General features: G+C 35.8%; 1 protein-coding gene across 6 annotated transcripts in view; it reads left to right on the forward strand.

Moving 5' to 3' along the window:
• Nucleotides 1-732: 732 nt before the first annotated feature.
• Nucleotides 733-19,543, forward strand: part of LOC131079056 (uncharacterized) — a 261,018-nt gene continuing 242,207 nt past the window's right edge. For 3 of the 6 annotated variants that reach the window (XR_009113902.2, XM_058016938.2, XM_058016939.2), the window contains exon 1: nucleotides 9,791-9,903. Coding sequence is in view for 4 of the 6 variants with exons in the window: in XM_058016938.2 (XP_057872921.2) it covers nucleotides 9,806-9,903 (98 nt within the window). In the remaining 2 variants the exon portion in view is untranslated. Of the gene's footprint in view, nucleotides 1,168-1,335; nucleotides 1,705-9,783; nucleotides 9,904-19,543 lie in introns of those variants that run through there. The other 3 variants (XM_058016941.2, XM_058016942.2, XR_009113903.2) reach the window with 3 other exon arrangements.

A 19,543-nucleotide genomic window follows, 5' to 3' on the forward strand; every position in this document is an offset into this window, starting at 1 on the left:
TATTATATCAATTTCTATTCTATTAGATGCGATTCATATCTTAGACCCCATTTTATCTATACTAAAATCCAACTAAAATTACTATGAAATGCAACAAGAAAACATAATATAAAGATGAAAACATATATTCCAAAGAAATTCTTAAACCTAAATTTGATGATCCTTCTTTATTAAAAAAATATAGTCTATCATTCGTTACTATAGAGGAGGCCAGAATCATTGCTCCAATACTATAATAACATTTCTCAAGATAAACCCAATAATTCACTTTGTATCAGATGATAGGTATAAATATCCAAATGTTATAGGAAATTCCGTTGAACAACCTTACAGAATGTCCCATATGAAAAACAAACTACTAATAAATAAATAAAACAATAACACACTTAAAACAAACACATAACCAAACAATGAGATGGATGCTAATGATAGAATATTCATCATTTTTATAACAAATATCCCTTCAAATTATCAGATGTACCTTATTTTGATATAATATATAAATTAAATATATATATCTCAAAAGAATAGCTCCTTTTTCTTTTCTTATGATATAGTATTCCTAAAAAGTTTGATTATATTTTAAAAACACAATTACCAAACTACGGCCATCAAATTTATGCCTTTGTTGCAATGTCGGTCTAATAAATTTCGAATTGCCAAGTTGTATTCTTCCAAACGATCAATCATTCACGGAAACCCAAAAAAATGAAAGCATGGGACGCCAATAAAGCACCATCGTCAACGGATCGAATCGATTTGCCAGTATAAAAAGCATGCTTGCACGTCTATTCATTTATTTAACACTTCTAATATTTTAAACGGTAAAGTTGTAGGCGGCAGCAAGAAGCCGGATGCATTGGGCACCGAAAATTCCTGCTATTAAATCATTTCCACGGCCCCGGCTGATTCCCACTTGCAGATTATGGGATGCAGCCACGAATACTTTTAATTTTCTCGTAATCGGAAAGGAAAATTGGCCGAGAAATTCTTCTGAATTTTCCGCGATTTGTCCACAGCCGGGAGGATTCCATTTCCCTGCAGGTCGAGGTTTCGAACTTCGGCAGGAAGCTTCAAATTTGCATTTTAGGCGTAAATATATGTGCAAAATGTCGTTCGTTCACTCAGAATTGCGCGCGACAACATCATCATCTTGACTTTTACACTGTGAGACAAAAATCTTGTCATTTTTCACTTCCATTTTTTATTTTATTTTTTGTATTGTGTTTTTTTTGTTTATTTGTTTAAATTTAACTTGTCTGGTTCGGGTTTACATTTGCCGAGTACTACTTCTTTTCCGTTGTGCTATCTTTATGATTTCTTGGCTTTTCTCAGCATTTTGTACCAGGTGAAATCAAGATACCGCATTTTTCACACACAATTTACTGGTAACAGAGTAAATATATAGTGGCTGCTCTGTCGCTGCTGACAGTAGCCGCGCTTCGAAGAAAACGCAAGGCTGGCCTGCGGAGAAAACAAGCGGGAACAAGTTCTTGTCAAGGCAGCTTGTAATAACAGTATTTTTAGCTTTAAATGGGGGCGTTTTGTGTTATGTACAAAAGGTACATCATCTTCATATTTTGAGGACAGGTTGAAAAGAAGAAGGAAGATGAGGACGGTGTTACAGCAAATTTTGAGACAGCAATGCTACCAGACTGGTTGGTGCTATGCAGTTTTCTGGAAGCTCAAACGTCTAGGTCGCATGTAAGTTAATTATTTACCTTAAACCAAAAAAATTTCTTTATTAAATTGGATGAAGTACATGACATTTCCTCCCAATTTTTTCGCTAGTAAAATTCCTATAACATATGGAAAACATGAGCGAAATTTGATTTCATAATTTCTTTGTGAAATTCGTGTTAACTTGTCAAATTCCTAAAATTCGTGTTAAATTCTCAAATTCCTAATTGGTTAGCAAAATTCACTTAATTCGCTAGGCATGTCATGTTTAATGAGAGCTCTCTTTTCGTTCGTAATTTATACACATGAATACCACATGATTTCATTATTAAACATTCGTCTTCATCCTCGATGTCCTTTCCCTTATATTGGGTTGCTAGATGGAGCTTGAGTGGATGCATTTTCCCTTTGGCTCGTGCACGACATTAGCTTGAATTGTGCTCGAATCTTAATAATTTAAGGAATATACTCTAAGATACCGTGTCCAAGACATAAAGTATTTGACATTCATTTGCCTCTTGTTTTGCCATGGCCTAGTGGTACCACTTTATCGGTCGTTAGCTTAGCCTTGTGAAATTACGTGCCTAAGCAATCCTAACCTATATTATTGCTATATTTAAAAGCATCTTGCGAATTGTTGATGCGCTTTGCTATTTCACTATTGCCAAGTCAACTGTAACTTCTCGAATTGGTTGATAAATTTGGTTCAAGTCTTAAGGCGTTGCAGCCATTTTTTAAAGGGATAAACATTTATTTGTAGTATAGTTTTGATTAATCCTACGATTTAATTTTTTAAGTTGCTGAATTCATTTTCATAAATGGTGTTGGTTGGCTCTCCTTTTTAGGGTTTTAATTTGTTATCTTATATAGTAAGAAGATTTATTAATTTGTCAAATTGATAATTTTATTCTAAAGCATTTTTAACAGGCACATTTAGAAATCATGTCATGTTTAATGAAATATGTTGTGTTAGGTGTATAAATTTTTCTTGTTGATAGAAATTTGTTGGTCATTGATTTAGCTATCAATTAGCAAAATGCACATGTTATTCAATCACATCTTTTCCTATAGTCAAATATGAAGTTTTGTTTCAACCAATCCGAAGTTATGTTTCTTCATGTTTGAATTGTTTATCCTTGTTAATCCAAAATTCCCTTTGTAAGTCTTGACTATTGATACTTTGATATTTGAATATGAGACAAAAATATAGTCATGCAATTTACATTCAATGCAAAACCTTTAATGAAATCTTGTATAGTGTGTACACTTATAATTCTATTAGTTTTAAGCTTAGTTAGATCTCAAGGAGCTTTCCCCTTACAATTTGAAGATAATTCAATTGAGTTTGTAATCCCATTTTGTGTTGTCTAGCAATAGACAAATTAAAATGCTAACATGACAAAAAATACAATAATGTTTTATTAAAAAATATCAAAAAAAGATGGAAGTGTTTGTTTGTTTGTTTGTTTTTTTTTTTTTTTTTTAAATTTAGAATTTTTTTAAATGAATTTGCATAGAAATTGCGGCAAATCATTAGTTATATAATTCTTAAATTCTTGACCATTTGTTTGGTATAATTGGTCCACAATGTGTTGAATGCTAGTTAGTTTTGGTAATGTTGAAAAGTGGGATGTACTATTGTGCTTTCATCCACATATGAAAACAAAGTGGAGAAGGAAAATTAGTTTCTAGAGCATATCTAATTGGTGTAATAGATACTCTTTTGTCAATATAGAAGTATATAGAGAGATGTATTAACTAAGATGGATATTCCATTCCCTAGCTTCATCAATTATGGATTAAGAAGAATTGAAGTAGGTTGCAATATTCAAAAAAATAACATGAAGGAACAAAGAATGAAAGACACAAGGTTTATCTTGGACAAAAAAATTTGGGAGAAAAATTCTAGCAAGAGTGAGGTCTAGTGGATTCCTTGCCCATTATCCTCAAAAGATTACAATCTTAGGCCCTTGGGTTTACAACAAGCAAGAACACTTGAATTTGTAGTCTTAGATCAATAATTAACGATCACACTTACCATTATGTTCGACTATAGTCTACTTATAAGCAAAATTTTGTTTCGTGGACTTAAGTCCCCAATCATCTATCACCTATACATCTCATGGAATTTCTTATTTTGTATTTAAAATTCTTATTTATATGCATGCAAAAACTCAAATAGGAGTTGATAAGATGCAAGGAAGAGGGAAATAAATTTAGAACACTGACTGCTTGTTTAATCTAGTAGCTGCATAATTGCCCCCTATTGGAACTAATAGTTTTATAGAGAAGCGAAAAATACCTTTGATTTTCCTTGAAACACCTACTTCCTTCATTGAAGGTGTTCTTCAAGTTGTGACCCTCTTTGTCATGCAATTGTTCTGCAACATAACTTATTTTTTGATCCATTTTCAGGTCACAACTCTCTAATATGGAGGCTTTTGGTCTCCAAAAGATAAGTAAACTTGGAAAATTGAGGATGAACCCTTTTATAGATGACATGTTTGTCGCCTAACCTTGTACTACTCTAACCAAGAGCTTGATTTTTTTTTTGTTTCCAACATTACTTTCATAGTTATTGAACTAGTAAGAGTAAATTGTACCAACACTCTTCTTCCTCCACTCAAGGGGACTGATCTCATTGCTTCCATTGAGCATTCTCCTTGTTTGAAGATTATGGAACTAAGATTGAATATACTTGCAATCTTTTCCTCCCGAGGATGCAAAATCAAGTTCTAACCATCCTTGACCAAGTGGTATTTGTTTTCTTGCTTGTAATAGACAACATTATTTTCATACATGTAGGCGCTGCCAAAAGCAACTCAACTCTTTCCTATAGAACAACATCTACAAGATACTTCATTAGTAAATCTATAATTTACACCAACGTTCAATTTGCATTGCCTTGTAATGGACAAATCAACACCCTTCTTGATCATACCCAAAGTATATGGTTTGGGGATTCTACTAGTTTCTAAACCAAGATTTTCAACCAAATCTTGAAAAATGAGGTTCGCTTGAGAACAAGAATAAAAAAAGGCATCAAATTTAACATTCTTGATGTGAATTTTAATTCCAAACAATTTTGTATGCTTTGTTTGTTATTCTTCTTGGATATGAAAAGCAACCATCTTTGTAGTTCCAAGATATTTTAGAATCAAGCTTTGAACTAATTGCAATTTATTTTCCACTAATGGTACGCATAGTGATTTTTTAACCTTTCTTAGCCTTCCCATGTGGTCATTTTTATGGATGTAGCTTCCAAGAGGTCTCATCCATATGACCACTAACATTGTAATGTTTGCAATAAATTTTTTGTTTTGAATGGTACTCACTTTCTTGGACTTGGCTGTGTCTTGGGCTTTTGGAGAGGAAGGTGGGTCATTTGCCTCAAGTCAATGAGTACATTAGGCATGCCTCAAAGATACGAGACTTGGCTGCTCTTAGAGTTTGGAGAGCAATATGAGCCTTTGAGGACGGCTATGAAAGCTTCCAATGAACTTAATCAAAGCCTCTTGATCCAGCACATCTTTGCCCATCTAGACAACCCTTCGCTGAAAATCACTAGTATATTCCTATAGGAAGCACACTTTGTTCTCTTTTCTATATCAGAAATTGCTACTTTGTAAATTTTTCCTCTCTATGACATACTGGGTTAAACTATATTTTAATCAATTAAAAAAAATTGTCCCCAAGAACTAATTGGAGTTTGCTTCCCATAACCAAGGAATGTAAATGACTTTCAATCAAGTTAAATCATGCTTTTGTAATTTACCAGGCTGATTTCTTTTCTTCTTTTGCAATTTTTACAATTGCTTCATGAAATGTCAGCACTGGATTATTATAATAAGTATTTTTTCAAGTGTTTGACAAAATGACAATTTTGACTGGTAAGATGAGTTGATAGCTGAGTGTACACCATTGAAATCTCACAATGTATTAATAATATCTGATAATGTTCAGAAATTGTATCAAAATCTGCTCAAAAGATAACTATATGACCCCACTTTTATCCTTCCAAACAGCTGCGCCCATCTATTTTATGTTTTTCTCCCTTATCATAAGGGACAGTTGGGTATGAGGGGTCCAAGGACTCTTATTAATTGTGGTGATTTCCTTCAAGAGTTTCACACCTCTCTTAGGCTCACATAGAAATTGTATGAGCTGCTTTGCCTTAGCATTTGGTGGAGCTAGCAGGTGAATATGGTACGGCTGGCGTATGAACTCCACTCCACTATGTGTATATATTTTAATATAAATATTTACAAAGTTCATTATATTTATATTAAACTTAATAAAAATAAAACTTTTTAATTAAACTCTCCAACTTAATAAAAATAACTAATTAAATATAAGTTGTTCAAAAAATGACTTTATTTAGACAATTTAATTTAATTAATTTATTAATAATTTTTTAACATCCCAAATCGCTTACATGTTTTAAAATAGGCTAAGGCTCTTCGCCAATTGCTTATACTTGCAGAGAGAATATTATAGTCCTCCCTACCTGAAATTGCTTGCCCAAGAAATTGTAGATTTGGATGCTAATATATTTGTTATCCTTCTTGTGTGGCATCTCTTGGAAGCATTTCCAACAAACCGAGTACTCTTTGATGCTTCTATTTCTCAAATTTCTCTCTCATACATCTACAATAGCCTTAGGCAACAAAATTAGTTTACCTTCCTCATCCAATGGTGGTAGTTTAGGAGAGAGCGAAATATGTTGCCCAAATGCTTTATTGAGGCACAAGACATGAAATATTTTGTGGATCTTTCTATGCTCTAGCAGCTTCAACTCATAAGAAACCTAGCATTTCCTCCTTACTATCCTAGATATGGCCCTTAAAATTATGGCTTCAGCTTCTTTGCTTCACTCTTCTTCAAGGAAGGCTGTTTGTAAGGTTGCAATTGCAAGATAACCAAGTCATCGATCTCAAAAGATCTCTCCAACCTATGCTTATTTGCATAGAAATTTTGTTGATTTTGAGCCAGTTGGAGATTTTCCTTAAGTGACTTTAGAATGTCCTATCTCTCTTAGACATAATCCTTTGCTTTCAGAACTGCACTATCAATAATGATCAAATAAACAAAATTTTCCACATCATATCCATATAGTCCTTTTAATGAAGTCACGATGATGGAAATGTAGTATGTGGTATTGTAACAATGCTCACCCAAATATGACCATCTCATTCAAGCCTTCTATTGCCTTACTATATAGCTCCTCAAATACCCCTATATCCACTCATTGACAATTTCGATTTGTCCATCCTTGTTTGGGTGATAACTAGCGGTCAAAGTCAACTCAGTTTTTATCAATTTGAAAAGATCTTGCCAAAACATACTTAGAAACCTACTATCCTGATCACTAACAATGTTGCTAGTTAGGCCATGGAGTTTGAACATTTCTCTTAAAACATCTCCATAAATCTAGCTTCCTTAAACTTGGAAGATATAGCATAGAAGTGGGCATACTTAGTCAATCTGTCCACCACAACAAAAATGTATTCTTTACCTTGTATTCATGGAAGACTTGTGAAAAAAAACATTAATATGCTTTTCCATTTTAATTTTGAATGGTTAGGGGCTGCAACAATCCTATTGGAAAGGTATGTTTTGACTTATTTTGTTGACACATCAAACACTTTGTAACATGCCTCAAGACATCATACTTGAGTCCCTTATGTGTGAATCTCTCCTTGACCTACTTTTAGGTCTTAAAGTAGGCAAGGCGCCTTGCTAGAATTTTGTCATGAATGGTAGATCCTATTCTTGTATAAAATGAGATCGTCCACTATCTTGAACTTATTATCCTCTACCTTCGCTTCCATGACATCAACAAAAAATGCATTCTTGGAATAGTCTACCAAGAGACGAGCCTTCCAATTTGCTGAAATATCTGTCATCAAACACAAAGTTGACTTCCTGGATAGGGCATTTGCAACTAATTCCCTTTTCTCTTGACATACTCAATATGTAGATCATAGTCTTGCAATTTGCTAACCCACCTTTGTTGCCTTCAATTAAAATATCTTTAGTTGATGAAACATTTCAAGCTGTTATGGTCTATCCTTACCACAAATTTACTCCCTACTAGATATTGTTTGAATTTAGCCAATGCATGCATAATGGCTAACATCTCCTTATTATAAATAAGAAATCCTCTCTCCGTCTCCTTGAGCTTCCTACTCTCAAAATCTATAGGATGTTTTTTTGTATTAGGAAAACTATAATTCCCTCATTAGAAGCATCACTTTCTAACACAAAGGCTAAATGAAATCTAGCAATGCCAAAAATGGACCAGAACTCATTATCTCCTTGAGTTTTTTGAAGGTATGTTGTGCTACTATTGGATAACAAATTTGTCCTTATATAATCTGTATAATTTTTAACCCTGTTTGCCTTATTTAACAAAGAGAATCTCAACCAATAGTTGGGTAAATTGTATGATTATCAACCTCCCTCTGAATTTTAGAGGCACAACTCCCTTGGAAGATTGATTTTATTTTTAAAATAATGGAATAGATGTTATGGTTATAATCTGAAAGCAAGAAAGACATTTAAACATTTATTCAAACTAAAATAATGGAAAGATATGAATCCCACAAGATGATAGATGACACAATCGCAGAGTACTCGGCGAGTTTTTGTTTTTCTGACTTTAACTTGCAGCAAAAACTCGCCGAGTCGCCGAGTTTTTTGCAAAAACTAAAAACTTGGCAAGTTTCTTTTAAAAATTTGGGTAGACTAAAAAAAGAGGCCCAAACATGTGAAAAAATTTGGTCTCTCTGTCAGGATTCATATATGGAATATAACATTTAAGTATTCAGGATGTTTGAGAGTGGTTTCGGACCTCCAGGAGTTATAATGCAAAATCTAGTTTTTGGAGGATTCTTCAATTTTCCAGACTTAGTCAAATTTCAGGATCCTTCGGCGATGCCCCTTGACCCCAACTTGGGGGCGCTGCCCTCAAACCCCCGTTGAAAAATATAGGGGGAAACTGCGCTGATGGAAGTAGGGAAAATTTAACCTCCGAGTTTGATTAGGCTCCATATAACAACATAATTAGCATTGAAGAAATCTTGGTATTATACATTTTTGAGTTGAAAGTTTGAAACTATGAATATGAATGATGAAATTTCAAATATGATGAAAGTTTGAAACTAGTTTTAGCTAGAGCTGGGAAGAGGAAGTTGTATTTACTTTTGGTTTTACAAAAACTATTTACTATTTTTGCTTCCAACCATCAGCATTTCTCATGAGGATGCAATTTTGTAGACACTTTGCATTTAAATATATGTAGAATCAGCTTGTTTCTTTAGTGTTATCATTTATTGACTCATTGGATGCATCTTCTCATTAAATTTTGCAAAAAGAATGCATTTTTTATTAAAATTAAGCGTGTTTTTACGTTGCCGAGTTTTTCGCCGAGCTTTTCCGAGTTTTTCTTGAGTTTTTGCCGAGTTTTTTTCTCAGGGGCTTGGCGAGTCGAGCCGAGTCGCGAGTAGCTCAACTATGGTTTAGAACACCGACCAATATATCAACTTGGAAATGAAAATTTCTTTAATTACGGTTACCAATTTAAGAGGAACTTAATTATTTAGAGTGTTGAATTTTTGTCATTGATGTCCTATTCAATTGAGCTAGCTGCTTGAGTTGTGTGTCTACTTAGTTGAACTATCTATGTGCCTACTTCAGCTACTTGGCTTTATGTTTGAGCTCCTTGCTTGCCTACATGTCTTTTCTCAAGCTTCTTTATGCCATGTCATAGTTTAACTTTTCAAAGGTGTTCAAAAAGCTTTTGTTTCTTCTTTATTCAGCAATTAGATAATTTGTTTGAGACATTTATTTGTATGAAGCGTTTTTCTGTGAGGGTCAAAGCCGCTTCTAGGTGTAAAAGGATTTAGAAAGTGTGAAGGATATTATTCCAGCTTAGATGTTTTTCTTTGTAATAGAATTTGTCTTATTAATGTGTTTGTGATGGAGACATACGTTTTTTATTATACGTGGTTAGTGGAAATTGTAGAGTTGTGTTTTGTAATAGTCTTAGCCATTTTTAAAACATGTGAACAGTTGTGTGTATCTTCTTGTCCGAGCTGATTCTTCCATTTTTTTGAGTTGTTGTATGTGTGCTTCGACAAATGGTCATATTGGAGTTGGCTGGAAACACCTTTCATCACTGCAAGCGATTTGTTTGGTCATCGTATGTATTGTGTGTTGCAGGTAAGGTCAGAGTTCAGAATCTTTATGTGCTAGATACTTTCTTCATATTCTCTACAACGAATTTCTGAAAATAGCGTTTTTTTATGATTGGCCTTTTATGGAGTGTACATTGAAAGGTAAAAATAAGGATGAAGCAGCTAATATTTCGATGGGGTTAAAAGCGTTTTTTTAATGCATCTTCAATGGTTCTTTAAAAACAAAAGTGCATTTAAAGAACATGACGTGTGTGCTAGCGTGAATCTGTGTGGTAGTGAATTCGGCTTGGATAGAAAAAGCTCTTTTCGATGCTAAGATTTGAAAAAATACATGAAGGCTAAAGTTTTTTTTTTAGGCAAGCCAAAAGATTTTAATGATGCCGCTATCGAATGGAGTTTTGTGTACCGTTTCAAATTAATAATTGTGTTCATATTCTGCAACATGGCTATGAAAATAGTGTTAGTTGAGTCCATTTTTTGGCTATTGAAAGTGCATTACTTGTGGAGAATTGGTATTGGGCTGTATTGAAATTTTTTAGTCATTTAAAAAGATTGCCATTTTATATGAGAACTTTGTTGGCATAAGAGGTGAATTACATGAGTCTTGCCCAAAAAAAATTAAAAACTAGAGCAGTTCAAAGTTTGTAAAAATTGAATATTCACTTTAAAAGTATCAGGGATGGCTGTCTTGAATTGCTGAGAAATAGTGTTTACTGCTGAAGCAAAGATGTAATGGAATAGTAGTTTCAAAAGTTATATACGAAGGTTTTTAGTTTTGGTAATATGTGTATCTGACTATTTGTTTGAGTTCAGCAGTGTATAAGAAGAATACAGTACTGAAAGAACTTTTGTACTGGGTGAACCATATTAGAAGTTTGTGTGAGAATAATACTTGTATTCTCATGTCTACTTGTTCTTTAAAAAATTTCAGAAGTTCAGAGGTTGGTGCCTCTGTTAATTAAGGTTGGTGCCTTTGTAAGCTAAGGTTGGTGCGTTTGTTATTGTAGAGTTGGAGCTATTACTTGTATTTGGGTTGGTGCCCTTGATCAGAAATGAAAGTTTTTAATACTATGGTTTTTTACTCGAGAGGGTTTTCCATGAGATAAACTCTGTGTTAGCTTTGTGATTTTTATACTATTTTTTATCCGGCTAAATCATTGAGAAGTTTTTAAAATACCGATTCACCCCCCCTATTAGTATTTTTGGTTTTGTTTTCAATTGGTATCAAAGAAAGATACCTTCTTTTTAAGCTTAAAGGCCTGAAGGCTAGTTCCTGGTAGTTTAGGGTGAATGCCCTTGAAGGTCTTGCAACTAACAGAGCTCCTCTATTTGATGGGTCTAACTACACTTTTTGGAGTATTCACATAAAAGCATACCTGATGTCACTAGGATTTGATGTTTGGATGAGTGTTGCAAAGGGATATACAGTCCCTTCTGCACCTGTTACGGATGTTGATGGAAAGAAGGCATTTGAAAGTAATGCTAAGGCCATGAATGCTATATTATGTGGCTTATTTGAGTCAGAGTTTGTAAAAGTTATGCATTGTGATACAACCCAAGCTATGTGGGATAAACTTCAAAATGCATATGAAGGGGATGAGAAAGTTAAGAATGCAAAACTTCAAACTCATAGAATGCTGTTTGGAAGTTTAAAAATGCGTGAAGAAGAAAGTACTGCAGCTTGATTTTTGAGAGTTGTTGAAGTTGTAAACTCTCTAAAGGGGCTAGGAGAGAAGATTGAAGATAAGACTTTTGTTCCAAAGATCTTAAGATCACTACCTTTAAGATTTGATGCTAAAGTTTTTGCTATTGAAGAAATGGCTGACCTTGGCAAGTTGATAGTGGACAAGCTGCATGGTATCCTAACAACCCATGAAATGCGAACAAATGTTGAATCTTCTTCAAGGAAAGAAACTGCCTTCAAAGCTTCAAAGAAAAGCAAAGATAAGGGACATGTATCTAGTGAAAGCTCAGAGGAAGAATCAGATTGTGAAGCAACCCACTTTGTAATAAAATTAAAAAGAGGCTTTAGTAAATATAAGGGCAAGCTGCCCTTAAAATGTTTTAATTGTGGAAAGATATGACACTTTGCATCAAAATGTCCATATGAGAAGGAAGAGGATAGCAGCAGTGAGGAGTCTAAATATAAAAATAAGAAGTTTGTAAGGAAAGGAAAGAAGTCATGTAATTTCAAAAGGAGTTTCTATTCCAAAGAGGAAAGCAATTCATCGATTGCTAGTGGAGAAGAGTCCATGAATGATGAACTTCTGTTCATGGCTCTTGAAGACACCCTCTTTGAAAATGTAATATCCCTTGGCTAATCTGACCCTGTTTCACTTGTTTGAACCCCAAGGAATATTGTCAAACACTTGGCATACAATGTTTGAAGCCGCTGTAGTGAATTCTTTATTTGTCTTCTTTAGGTTTGTAGGCTGCAAATGAAGTTATGGAAAGCTTCTAACGATGCAAAGTTGTTATAGAAATGATATACTAGCTGTTTTAGACCTTTCCACACATATGTAATGACTGAAATTAACTAGTACAACTAGTTGACATTAAGACAAACACTTGTCATGCATCCCAATGTATACCTACAGCCATTAGGCATTTAAGCAAACAATTGGCATGAAAGCTAAGTGGCTGATCAATGTTGAATGTTACCATGAATGTGGAATATGCAAATTATATCTCCATTAAACATATGCAACCTCCAAGTATTTCATGATATAATCATAATAGAAAATGATGCAATGAAGTAATGATTTTCTAATACAATGACCATAGATAGAAAACCTGGTATTTCAATGGCTGCCTTGATATATTGGTTTGATTCTCCTCATATGCAAATCCCTTGTCAAATATATATAGCTGTTCAACCTTTCTAAATCCCCTTCTATAGAACTCAAACTACTGTAGCGCACTGTTCACGGCACTGTTCATGCGCACTGTTCACGGCACTGTAGTGCACTGTTCACGGCATTGTTCATGCGCACTGTTCACGACACTGTAGCGCACTGTTCATGCGCACTGTTCATGGCACTGTAGCGCACTGTAGTCTCTTTCAATTTGCAAACAAACTCTGAAATAAACCCTCCAATCAGCTCAATATTGACTTCTGAATGAAGCCAATTCTCACAAGCATAATCAGATGATATTGCACACCCTCTATATGCTGTTACAATGAAGAAGCCACGCTCTCCAATGCCGACAAGCCTTGAATCCTGCAGAAACCCTTGGTATTCTACACTTCAATGCTCCAGAAAAACTTCAATCAAAAACTCCAATCACATAATCAATCCCTCTTCTCTTCTTTTCAAAAGCCTTATATATATTTCCCATGAAGGTTCGATTTTCTCCAATATGGCATTAAATCAATTAATGATATTAAATGACATTTAATGATATAATATTTTCACTTTGTCATTTAATATTTCACCTTGGTAAAAGAGCCACAATTAATTAATTAAATGGTCCCCCTTAATGATACTTGGACCCTTACTTAAGTTATAATATAAAATTATATTATAACTTAATAATATAAGCTCAAAACATTAATGTTTATTTAAACTAAATAAACATTAATATGTCCATTAATACTCAACATTTTTAAACGCCGTCTGAGCTGGGAGCTGACATGATGAAGCTGCATATGACCATACACCTTTACTAAATATAGAAGGGGTCCATCTCTAACATCTCAAACTTACTATAAATAGTAAGTATAGCAAATGAAGTCCAAATGATACCAAATGAAAGCCAGATCGAAACACACTGAACTCTGGAGCTGATACAAGCCTCGGGAGACCCTCTATCCATACTCATTAGCCTAAGAGGGTCAGAATGATAGGCTAATCACCAAAAAACCATGTCTGCTAAAATGGGGACATTACAGTCCGCCCCTCCTGAAATTGCTTGTCCCCAAGCAATATCGACTGCAAAGAAACTCCTCCACCTGGATCCCAAATGAAGACCTGTGTAATGCCCCTGGTATTACCAACCAACTCCTGTAATGCCCACACCAAGGGCACAACTAACAAGACCTGCCAAACTAAATCAACCTCAACAACAGGTGTCACAAGAACATGAACATCAAGTGGAAGCAACTCTAAAAACTGACAATGTTTGCTTCCCAAAACTGTGCAAGATAAGCTGCCAAACATATCATCTAACACATGCGCAACTGAACTATGCATCTGAGACAAATCATGTACATGAGAACCTGAAATGAAACTACCAACGATGCACACCATATACATGCAATGAAACCTACCAGGGAACACCAACCAGAACTCGGATGCACACAAAGGATCGCTCAACATACTCGCTAGTGTCCCACATAGTATACCTGGATTCCAAATCCAGAGTAGAAATCTGCCATGTAAACCTCCCTCAGACTTTCGTTGCTCAACACTGATCGCCACTTCACCATGCGAGATGTGGTGAAGCCAACCCATGAGACCTATCCAAACTGCAACACCAACTCTGTCATCACCTGGATCCCAGTGCAATCTATACACACATCCATCTGTACTGTGAAGATAGGAGTACCTGGAAACATCTGCTACACAACATCTCTCCACAACCTCTGCTAAACCCTCATGGATGTGATATCCAACTAAACCATCATGCCCATTGTCACCATAGTCTCTCTGAAGCCATGTATCCAAAGATAGCCTCTGTGTCATAGGAGTAACAATCTCCTCCGGATACACATCAACATGATGGGAAACTGAACACTGCTCGAGCAAGTAGCCACCAACAATCAACTGAGTCGGGTACTTGCAACTGCTAGTTCCATCTACCTTAAATGGTAACTCTCCATCCCACAATGGATGGTATAATCCTGAAGCCAATCCACATCGATGCATCATCAAGTCCTCCACGTGTGGATCAAAAGAAAAGTGATGAGCACTCCTCACTATGTAGTTGCGATAAAACGCTCCAACCTCGGTCAAGGGCTCATCTCTAACAATACTGGAATCATGAGATGGCTCCAATCTCTGACCCCAAACACTTGATTGGGTAGGGGCTCTGGTAACCCTCTCTGCAAACCCAATCACAAAATCTCTATTAGGAAGCATTGTAGTCAGAGAACCTCGGATGAGAGTATCCTTGGTGGCTCCAAACGGACCCGCTCGAAACTCAGGACTCTCAAGAAGGTACTCAATAAATGAATCTGTGTAGTAAAAACAATATAAGGCTGAGTCAACCTTATCCTCTAAGACGTGTAGCTGATCACTCTGACTCTGAGAAACAACAAGCTGGCGTCCAAAATCAGCTGCATGGGATGAAGTAACAGATTTGCTTCCAGGGGAGGGAAACAAATCTACATGAGAGCCATACTCCCAACCAGATGACACTATGCGAGTTCCATGTGAAGTGGATGGCGTAATGTCGCGAACTAACACACAACTCTCTGGAGAGTCCACCACTGCCACACAAGAGCTATCAACAATCTGACCTGTATCATTTGTCATAGCACTAACCTCGGGAGAACCTGATGCAACAAGTGGTTCTCTGCTACTCTCAACACAAATACTCATCCCAGCTAAGTCACCTGTACCTGCATCAGTGACGGATGTAACCACATCCTCAACATACCCATCACTACAACCCGTGGGTGTAAACTCATCACCAAGTGATGCTATAGGAAACTCAACTGTATCCACAGATGGTGAAGACTATGCTAAACTCAACGCCACGGTAAGTTCCTCAACCTGTGACTGTGACTCACAAAGGGCTGACTGAGCGCTCTCCAACGAGTCCATAGTCACCTCAAGCTCATAGGTGAGCTCATCAACCTCCTCCTCCTTTCCCTTTAGTGCATCGTAGCAAGTGCAATCCCACTCGAGAAGATAATCCCTATCAACAAGTAACTGCAAGTAATTCTGTTTCATTATCCCAATAGCTGCTCGGAGTGCATGGAGTTCTGCTAGGGAAAGGCTACTATCACCGTGCTCATATGTCTCAGGAGTACTCCAACCAAAGGTCGCCAACATTTGTCGAGCAACATCAAAATGCTCCAAAGCTGTAGCAATCATATCATCATTAACCTTCAACTGCCCAGCCAGATGATGATACCCCTGTGACTCATTCTTTCCACCCAAATCTGCACTATGGTATGAAACTGAATCAACATCACTCACCTCGTGATCAACAACATCATGCGTGCAATCAATTGTGCACACATCAATATCTAAGGTACTGCTGCTATGTACCTCGTAGGATGGCTCAACTGGCAAGGTAGAAGTTGTTGTTATGACAATATCTTCACACACTTCCACTTCCAATGCAACTACATGGCCATCCAAATCATGATTCTGGGATCCTATGCCAAAGCATGAATCTTCAAACTTGTTCTCTAAGGTCTGATCTGAAAAATCAGACTCTAAATGACATGAATCCACATCACACATTACCCCATTAGTACCCAAATCTCGAGTACCTTTATGCGGCAACTTAATAGAAGCATCTTGCACATGTGTAGTCACTGCTCTCTCATGCTGATGCAAAATTTCATCACTGCTGTCATGTAGATCAGAACTCTTATGAGCCAAAATTCCCATGCAATCCTCATTCTTGACACTTGTATCACGAGTGCCAATACTCAAGGTCACTCCCACAACACTTTCTGAACTTTCCATGACTTTCAAATCATCATTACGCTCAAGTGCAAGGCTGCTGTCATGAAAATCAGACTTGTTATCATGACTGTTAACAACTTCTTGAGTGCCAATAATCACCACATTCTCTTCAAGTTTCACCCTTTTATCCTTAAAAATAGATGTCATATACCGAGCAATTCTATCAAGTTTTGCAGGGTGTGAAATCAATTCATCTAGCTTCTTCTGGTTTTGTTTTAACTTTTCCAATGAGGAATACACTTGCTTCCTATTCTGGTCCAACTGATTCTGGGTACTTGAAGTAACCATGATTAACTAGCTGAATCAATCTACCCAACAGGTTGGCAGGAAACCGCTCTGATACCACTGTAATATCCCTTGGCTAATCTGACCCTGTTTCACTTGTTTGAACCCCCAAGGAATATTGTCAAACACTTGGCATACAATGTTTGAAGCCGCTGTAGTGAATTCTTTATTTGTCTTCTTTAGGTTTGTAGGCTGCAAATGAAGTTATGGAAAGCTTCTAACAATGCAAAGTTGTTATAGAAATGATATACTAGCTGTTTTAGACCTTTCCACACATATGTAATGACTGAAATTAACTAGTACAGCTATTTGACATTAAGACAAACACTTGTCATGCATCCCAATGTATACCTACAGCCATTAGGCATTTAAGCAAACAATTGGCATGAAAGCTAAGTGGCTGATCAATGTTGAATGTTACCATGAATGTGGAATATGCAAATTATATCTCCATTAAACATATGCAACCTCCAAGTATTTCATGATATAATCATAATAGAAAATGATGCAATGAAGTAATGATTTTCTAATACAATGACCATAGATAGAAAACCTGGTATTTCAATGGCTGCCTTGATATATTGGTTTGATTCTCCTCATATGCAAATCCCTTGTCAAATATATATAGCTGTTCAACCTTTCTAAATCCCCTTCTATAGAACTCAAACTACTGTAGCGCACTGTTCACGGCACTGTTCATGCGCACTGTTCACGGCACTGTTCATGCGCACTGTTCACGGCACTGTAGCGCACTGTTCATGCGCACTGTTCATGGCACTGTAGCGCACTGTAGTCTCTTTCAATCTGCAAACAAACTCTGAAATAAACCCTCCAATCAACTCAATATTGACTTCTGAATGAAGCCAATTCTCACAAGCATAATCAGATGATATTGCACACCCTCTATATGCTGTTACAATGAAGAAGCCACGCTCTCCAATGCCGACAAGCCTTGAATCCTGCAGAAACCCTTGGTATTCTACACTTCAATGCTCCAGAAAAACTTCAATCAAAAACTCCAATCACATAATCAATCCCTCTTCTCTTCTTTTCAAAAGCCTTATATATATTTCCCATGAAGGTTCGATTTTCTCCAATAAGGCATTAAATCAATTAATGATATTAAATGACATTTAATGATATAATATTTTCACTTTGTCATTTAATATTTCACCTTGGTAAAAGAGCCACAATTAATTAATTAAATGGTCCCCCTTAATGATACTTGGACCCTTACTTAAGTTATAATATAAAATTATATTATAACTTAATAATATAAGCTCAAAACATTAATGTTTATTTAAACTAAATAAACATTAATATGTCCATTAATACTCAACATCTTTAAACGCCGTCTGAGCTGGGAGTTGACATGATGAAGCTGCATATGACCATACCCCTTTACTAAATATAGAAGGGGTCCATCTCTAACATCTCAAACTTACTATAAATAGTAAGTATAGCAAATGAAGTCCAAATGATACCAAATGAAAACCAGATCGAAACACACTAAACTCTGGAGCTGATACAAGCCTCGGGAGACCCTCTATCCATACTCATTAGCCTAAGAGGGTCAGAATGATAGGCTAATCACCAAAAAACCATGTCTGCTAAAATGGGGACATTACAGAAAATCAAGAAGAAGAAGATTTTTTTGACGAAGCAGAGGTTGAAGTTGTTTTGAAACAAGAACTTATAAGTGCTCTAAATGAGATTAAGAAGCTGAGAAAGAAAAACAAAATTTAAAGTTGCTGTTACAATAAGAAGGTAACAAAACTACTGAAAAATTTCTTGCATTAGAGGCTGCTGAAAAGATGATTGCTGATTTGAATGTTCAGGTTGTTGAAGCAAAGAAAATTGAAGAAGATCTTAGAAGACAACTTAAAGATAAAGAACAAAATTGTTAGAAGCTCCAAGCTGCTCCAAGCTGAAGTTGTTTCCTTGAGAAAGCTGGATAAATCTACAAAGTTGCTGAATAATAAAAACATTTATCAAGAGTGTACTTTGTCTTTGGATGGCTTGTTAAATTCTCATAAGCAATCTCTTGATAAAAGTGGAGTTGGCCATGAAGAAGGTCAATGCTCAAAGTCTACAAAAGTTGAACGACAAAAGTTTGATGCTAATAACATAAGAGATTCAATCTCTAAAAACAGAAATAGTGCCTTTAAAAGGTTCCCTACCGCTGAACATATCCATATGGGCAGGTTTAATCACTCTTACTTTTATGGTTATTTCTTTACATGCAATTATTTTGGTCATAAAGCCATAAATTGTAGAGTGTTCTCTAGGAGAAACTTAGGTTTTGTGAATAGAAATTCTTTTGCACCACTAAGGAATTATAATGTTATTTGTTACAAATGCAATAAATTTGGTCATATTGCAAAAGTGTGTCAAAGTGGTATGGCAGATTTCTCTAAGAGGGATGATGCAAAGGATAGCACTAAAGTGTGGAGGAAAAAGGAGAAGCAAAGTACATAAATGTCCCTGGTTGTGCAAACTGTCTTTCTTGCGCATAATGAAAAAGACATTTGGTATGTTGACAGTGGCTGCTCTAGACATATGATTGGAGAAGGGAAATTTTTTGACTCTCAAAAGGAGGAATGGAGGTAAAGTTAGATTTGGTGGCAATTCTTCTGCAAGAGTTGCAGGTAAAGGTACACTTGTTTTAAATGATGATGAAACCAAGGTTGAAAATGTTTTATATGTTAAAGGGTTGAAACATAATCTTTTGAGTGT

The sequence above is a fragment of the Cryptomeria japonica genome, chromosome 4, assembly GCF_030272615.1.
Source record: "Cryptomeria japonica chromosome 4, Sugi_1.0, whole genome shotgun sequence".
NCBI lineage: Eukaryota > Viridiplantae > Streptophyta > Pinopsida > Cupressales > Cupressaceae > Cryptomeria > Cryptomeria japonica.